Source organism: Salvia hispanica, chromosome 2 (assembly GCF_023119035.1).
Source record: "Salvia hispanica cultivar TCC Black 2014 chromosome 2, UniMelb_Shisp_WGS_1.0, whole genome shotgun sequence".
In the NCBI taxonomy this organism is placed as follows: domain Eukaryota; kingdom Viridiplantae; phylum Streptophyta; class Magnoliopsida; order Lamiales; family Lamiaceae; genus Salvia; species Salvia hispanica.
The window spans coordinates 19,502,294-19,508,748 of NC_062966.1; the positions used below are offsets into that span (position 1 = coordinate 19,502,294).

Genomic DNA, 6,455 nt, shown 5'->3' on the forward strand with positions numbered 1-6,455 from the left:
AATAGGGGTCTCATTTATATATATTAGTTTTAAATGATACGTGAGTGGAATGAATGAGTTGGTGGAATATGGGGTTTCTTTACCATTTATGGTATTTTTGAACCGGGACTCCTATTCGTGGACAGACCAAAATGAAAAACGGGACTCCTATTCATGGACAGAGGGAGTAGTTGTTTATTTTAATAGTGTTGATGATGTGGCTAGCCTATTGCTTGTTGTGATGATATGACAGAAAGAATTTTAGTAGTGGATAATGTGGCAGGAGGAGAAACAGGCTAGTTTATTAGCTATCGATAAATAGTGATGATGAATGGGAGCGAATTGAAATTTCTCAAAGATTGGTGGGTCAATATAGAATTGTACTTCAAACCCGATTTAACCATTGAACTCTCCTCTCCATCTCTCTAGTCTCTGACGTTTGATCTGAGTCAACTCGCCGAATTCATCTTCACAAACTAGCACAAAAAGGTATTCATACAGTTTCATGTGTATATATGAGCATTTCGATTGGGTTATTTTCCAATCTATTTTATTTGTAGACAAAACGAATCTTAAGCGCCTGAGATGTCTTTGTTAACTTCCTTTGCTAATTCTGTGGATTGCGATCTTATGCTTTCAATTTAGCAGTGGTAAAATGAGCCAGGTGTATGAAGGATATGAAAGGCAGTACTGCGAGCTCTCTGCAAATTTGTCGCGAAAATGCAATTCTGCTGCTGCTCTTCTAGATGGAGGTATAGTTTAATAAACGAAATTGGATTTTAGGGGATCAATTGGTGGATAATTTCTTGATCTGATTCCATACAGTTCTGTACGTGGCCTTTGTTTTAGGTATTCTTTTTGTAGTGTTAAGGGCTATATCTTATTTAACTTTTTCTATTCATGTTTGGTTTTGTGATGTTTGTGAAATTAGGGTTTAGTTGGTTTGTGGAGTAATAAATTACTGGATCTTCCTCTAATCAGAAAGTAGTTTAAGGTATAAATTGTTCGCATATTGCGGGTATCTTTCGATTAATTGGCCTGATCTATTAGTGTTGAGGGGTGCTGTTATGTAGGTGAGAAGACAAAGAAAACGGTGTCTCCGAGTTTAGTTCTGTATTTGTGTTTAGGGTTTAGCTTTTCCGGGTCTTTTCCGTTGGAAAAGGAAATTAGCTAAATTAGTTACTAGGCGTCTATGATTTTATGAGGATAAAAATAGGAAGCCCTGGTCCTGGAACAGTAGCCTTTTATCTCATCTAATAATTTAAACAATTAATGGTGAGCTTCTCTCTTGTTTAGTGGCATTTTTTCTTATCCATGCATCTTTCATGTCGTTCTCTGACAGAAATGTTTTCATTGTACTCTTACTAGTTCTCAGTGCAGCATTCAATCTGACATTAGAGAAAATTATATAGTTTGAGATCTCATTCTCTGGAATGTGTTCAGTCAATTGCATCTGAAATGTTTTCATGGTACTCTTTGTAGTTCTCAATGAAGCATTCAATCTGAGATTAGAGACAATTATAATTTGAGATCTCATTCTCTGAAATGTGTTCGGTCAATTGCATCTGATTCTTAGAGATGCCCTTTGATAAATTGCAAGGACATTACGTATCTGAAAATTTTGTATCTCATCTGTTATTAAAGTTTGCAAAAAATGGCCCTTTATATGTGATTAGTAGAGAAGTAGAAATCTCTTAGGGTTGCATCATCCACTGTGCTTGTTTAACATCTCTAATATAGTAGTAGTAGTAATTCCTAAGAATCTAAGATCAAGAAAGTTTTTCTTTCTTTCAGCAGGTTTTGTTTGAGTTGCATCACAAAATACTCATGTTGGCATGCCAAACCATCAATATTGGCTGCCGATATTAGTTTATTTTTCCAATATATATACTGGGAAATGCAGTCTCAACATATGAGTCAATTCATTTCTCATTCAGCATATAACATTATTAATTAGTAAATGTTTAGCGGTGAATTGATTATTGTGTTATGATGGTCTGCAGAGAAAAGGAAACAGGAGATTTCTGAATTACAAGCGGGACTTGAGGATGCTGATGTTTTGGTAACCTCATGTTTCATTCATTACTTGCTCAAGATTGTGCTGATCTGAAATCTTCAGTAAAAGCTTTTAATATGGTCTATTTACCAGATTCGGAAGATGGATCTTGAGGCCAGAAGTTTGCAGCCAAGTGCGAAAGCTACTTTACTTGCTAAGCTTAGGGAATATAAATCTGATTTGAATAAGTTGAAAAGAGAAGTGAAGAAATTGACTATGCCTAATTCAAATCAGCCTGGAAAAGATGAGTTGTTAGAGCCTGGAATGGCTGGAATGCACGAGGTATGCCCACATTATGTTCGCCTGCTCATATTTTCATCCCAATTTATCTACATTTCTTCTTGACTGTATAGACTATCAGAAGATAGTGGTATATTTGTGTGTAAAAATTTTCATACTCATCGGTATTTGTTTCTGGCACCGACGCTTCATATTCAAGTCATTGTGTCTGGATGTTGTCCTATTGATTTCATTAAATGACTATAAAAAATGATTGACAGGCTTCTGCAAATCAAAGGGGCAGGTTGGCACTGTCAACTGAGAGGCTGGACCAGTCGACAGACAGATTAAGGGAGACTCGGAGGACTGCACTGGAAACAGAAGATATCGGGGTATCCATCCTTGAAGATTTGCAACTGCAACGTGAGACACTCTTACATTCGCACAACAAGGCATGTCACCCTCCTTTTGTAACTCTGTACATTGATGCTGATCTAATGCTTTGCCAATCATCTCTGGGGCAAAAACTTATTTATCGCTGACTTGGTCGGTAATTGCAGCTTTACGAGGTCGACAGCGCGATTGACAGAAGTAAAAAGGTATTGACGTCCATGTCAAGAAGGCTGAGCAGGAATAAGTGGATAGTTGGCTCCATAATTTTCGCACTTATACTGGCAATCATCATTGTCCTGTATTTTAAGATTTTTCATTGAGTGGCTCAACTTGAGTTGCCCTTCAACCCTGTATCTCGTCATGTGATTACTCATGTATTGATTGAACCAAGTTGTAGAGCATAATCGGTTGATGACCATGTTACTGTATTCTAGTTAAGTACCAGCTCATACATATTGCGATGAACTTCATGTATATGTTACAATTACTCTTCAACCAAGTCTATGTGCTGCCAGTCTTTGTTCTTATGCCAAAAGTTATAATTTGCCTACTAAATTCAATGTGCTTGATAAGTTCAAGTAGCATATTTGAGGGATCTCAATGTCCAGTTCCGATGAAGAACTTGAACAGTTGAGCGTTTAATAATTGAAGGCAGCAGTTAGGAAAAGCTTAGGAAAAAAGGAACTTTATTGAAAAAAAAAAACTCAAAATATAACCAGCATGCAGAATATATCAAATCCTAAAATGAACGTAAAAAGAACTAAAATGATTCAAATCCATCAAAAATCAAAACAGAACATAGAAACAGAGAACGGAAAGAAGCGTTGATTAATTTGGTGGTGGGAAGAAAATCTCCTCAGCCTTCCTCTTGGAGGTGAACTTCTCCTCAACTTGTGGTGGCACATTGAAAGATGCCTGCAGCACTTCCGGCGACAGCGCCTTCCACACCGAAGTCCTTCCGGCCAAATGTGTGAATATAGGACTGCAAAATACACACAAAAATTCATAAACATTCAATTCAACAAACTCAAATATACATACCATACAAATGGCAATGTTACTCACTTGGGAGTTGTGATAATGGAGAACCAGTCCATGCCCTCATCGTTAGCAATTTTGGAGACAACAAAGAACCTTGGAACAATGAAGAGATCTCCGGCCTTGATGGTGGTTTCCAAGACGCGCTTGCCGTCAACTCCAACAACCTGCACGCGGCCACTTCCCCTAACAATGTAGGTCACCTGCAGGGCAGAGTCACAGGAGAAGCCCGGGGAGCACATGGCTTTACCGTCCAGCCTCACGAGATCAGCACCGAGCCCCACCTCGCCCACCAAAGGCAGGTTCTTGGTGTTGAGGACCACCACTTTCCCGCCATTCTTAATGTCCACATCCAGTGGAGCTTCCTCGCAGTTCAGTGCCATGCCGTTGTAGTGCTCCTTCTTGGGCTCTGGCATCTTCAGGCTCGGGTCGAGCTTGACAATGCCGTTGCCCTTTTGGCTCCCGACGAGGGTTTCGACAACACCCTCGTCCAAGTCCCACGCCCTTCCCACAAACTCGGTTGAGAATCCAGTGAAGATGCCGTTGGTGCCGGTGAGGAAGAAGTCGGTGAAGGAGCCGGATTTGTGTGCCTTTGAGGTGTCTCCGAGGAAAAGGACAACTAGATCAGAGTCCTCCTTGTTGTACCACCATGTTACCACGCCGAATGGAAGGGCAATGGCGTCTCCCTTCTTGATTGCGAGAACCTTCTCTTCTTTCTCTGGGAGAATGATGCCAGCAACTCCACTACCTTTGAACAATCATTGAATTTCCACAACAACAACAGAGTTGTATTATTATCAGAACGCAATTGAATTTTCAAAGCCAATTAGCACGAATTTATCCTCTGTTGTGTGCGTATCAGCATTTACAACAGAAAACGGACTGAAAAAAGTACTCATACAATCATAATCATAAATCATCAAACCGTTATCCACTCCACCACCTTCGCACAAATTTTGAAATCAAATAGTCACAACACAATTTTCCAGCAGTCATAACATTATAAATAGTCATAAAACATAGCATGAAATTCTCTCAAACAACCTTTCTACATTCATCATATCGTTTCCAATATCAATTTCTATAACAACACTTTAACATACAATCATTACGATTAATGTGAAAATTCAGAATACTTGATAAAAACGTATAAATACAGCGCGATCAATTTCAAAGCCAAAATTGAAAAGCGAAGAAGACAAATCCGCTTTACAAAAGTCAATCGCATCATCGATCAAAGAGAGAGGATCGCGAAACATACCTTGTAGAACATAAGCAACCTTAGCAGAATCGGAGTAGCGAGGCAGAGCGAATCCGTTCTTCACAAGCGAGAGCTTTCCGGCGCCGATGTTGCCCTCGCGGAGCATCGGCAGCTCGCTAGGCGACCACGCGTAGTACGCGCCGCCATCTCCGCCGTAGATCTCCTTCGCAACCTTTGGTGTCAAATCGAGCTCCATCTCTCTAGAAACCTAGTGTTTATCTCTCTAAACCAGAAAAATTAACTCAGTGCTGACAAATGGAATAACTAACAAAGCTTATTAGTGTTGAATCGACGTTGTGTATTTATAGAGGGAAAACTGAAAAGGATTGACACGAATCAATCCAAATAATTTTAGATTCGGAATATATTGTTTTCACTTTTACCGATTAATTAATTTAATCTTATCTTACAAATTATCCGTATATAATATCTATATTTTATCAAAATTTCATATCTATATTTATTAGGAGTACTACAAGCTGTTTAGTTATCCAATTATGTGAAAGACAGTTGAATTCAATACAAAATTAGTAGTAATTCTCTTCAGAAAGAGATAATTAGTAACTAATCTGCTTGTATTAGGTACTAAATTTTTTTACCTTTTTTCATATTATAAACAGAGTTGAATTTTAATAATCAACATGCCATACACAAACTAATAAAACAATGCTCTTACAAGGTGCAATCATTCATAGTAGTTAGAGAATATATATTCAACTCGGTTTATAATAATAATAATAATAATAAGAGGTTGATGTTAATATGTTACTATTATATGCTATGCTGACTTAGATAATATTGTTTGATGCGACTAACTGAGCACGTGTATATATTACTCCATAACTTCCTCCCTGGCAAAAGATAGCTCAATTATGTCACTTTTTAGATAACTCCCAATGGTCTCCTTTATTTCTCCCTAACTTCTGCCACATCAGCGCCACATCAGTGCCAAATTTATCCCCAGTTTTTAGTCAACTTTTAGCCAACTGCTCCAATGGTTTCTCCCTTATTTCTCCCTAACTCAACATTTCATTTTTACATCATCATTTTTAATATTATTTAATTTTCCCTACAAATGTGTTTAATAAATAGATTTATAAATGAACAATTCGTCGTTGTATTAATCATTGGAAAATATAATACAACGAGAAAAAAAAAACTACAAATAAAAAACCATAAAAAAATAAGGATTTAAAAAACTAAGAGGGAGGAGCGTCCGGCGAGAGGCCCATCTTGATCTTCATATTTTGGATGGTCGACCAGAGGGACTGCTTCTCTTCTGGGGTTCCGCCGCCGGTGAAGTACAGCGTGTAAAACTGCGCCAGAGTGGCGGCATTGGAAGAGAACGTGGCTTGTTGTAAGAACGGGAATTCCGACTGGGCATCTGACGATGTGCCCTTCCCCTTCCGCCTCCCCTTCGCCTTCTTCGCCCCCACAGGGCGCTCGTGCGGACCATCCTCGGAGACAAGTCGATGGGGATCGCGCTGCCCTCACTCTCCGCACCGCTAA

The 6,455-nt window shown here is 38.9% G+C and overlaps 2 protein-coding genes across 3 annotated transcripts; one reads left to right on the plus strand and one right to left on the minus strand.

The window, feature by feature from the left end:
- The first annotated feature begins 338 nt into the window (after nt 1-338).
- Nucleotides 339-3,174, plus strand: LOC125205404 (vesicle transport v-SNARE 12-like). Of its 2 annotated transcripts, none has more exons than XM_048104302.1 (6): nt 339-468; nt 628-731; nt 1,983-2,041; nt 2,129-2,317; nt 2,536-2,706; nt 2,815-3,174. In XM_048104302.1, the coding sequence occupies exons 2-6, from the start codon at nt 635-637 to the stop codon at nt 2,965-2,967; spliced, it is 669 nt and encodes a 222-aa protein (XP_047960259.1). In that variant the 5' UTR covers nt 339-468; nt 628-634; the 3' UTR covers nt 2,968-3,174. The 2 variants fall into 2 exon arrangements, with proteins under 2 accessions (XP_047960259.1, XP_047960260.1); XM_048104303.1 differs by having other exon boundaries at nt 341-468; nt 625-731.
- A 185-nt stretch (nt 3,175-3,359) lies between these two features.
- LOC125205403 (11S globulin seed storage protein Ana o 2.0101-like) lies at nt 3,360-5,227 on the minus strand. The gene is made up of 3 exons (XM_048104301.1): nt 4,947-5,227; nt 3,713-4,433; nt 3,360-3,629 (listed from the first exon to the last, which is right to left on the minus strand). The coding sequence occupies exons 1-3, from the start codon at nt 5,140-5,142 to the stop codon at nt 3,476-3,478; spliced, it is 1,071 nt and encodes a 356-aa protein (XP_047960258.1). The 5' UTR covers nt 5,143-5,227; the 3' UTR covers nt 3,360-3,475.
- Nucleotides 5,228-6,455: the final 1,228 nt, after the last annotated feature.

What these genes read in the sequence shown, in the direction of transcription:
- LOC125205404 (XM_048104302.1), top strand. Translation starts at nt 635, where the DNA reads ATGAGCCAGGTGTATGAAGGATATGAAAGGCAGTACTGCGAGCTCTCT. An exon ending in TGCTGCTCTTCTAGATGGAG is followed by an intron (nt 732 to 1,982) that starts GTATAGTTTAAT and finishes GATGGTCTGCAG; the next exon opens with AGAAAAGGAAACAGGAGATT. An exon ending in TCTTACATTCGCACAACAAG is followed by an intron (nt 2,707 to 2,814) that starts GCATGTCACCCT and finishes CGGTAATTGCAG; the next exon opens with CTTTACGAGGTCGACAGCGC.
- LOC125205403 (XM_048104301.1), bottom strand. Translation starts at nt 5,142, where the DNA reads ATGGAGCTCGATTTGACACCAAAGGTTGCGAAGGAGATCTACGGCGGA. An exon ending in GGTTGCTTATGTTCTACAAG is followed by an intron (nt 4,434 to 4,946) that starts GTATGTTTCGCG and finishes GATTGTTCAAAG; the next exon opens with GTAGTGGAGTTGCTGGCATC. An exon ending in TCCATTATCACAACTCCCAA is followed by an intron (nt 3,630 to 3,712) that starts GTGAGTAACATT and finishes TGTATTTTGCAG; the next exon opens with TCCTATATTCACACATTTGG.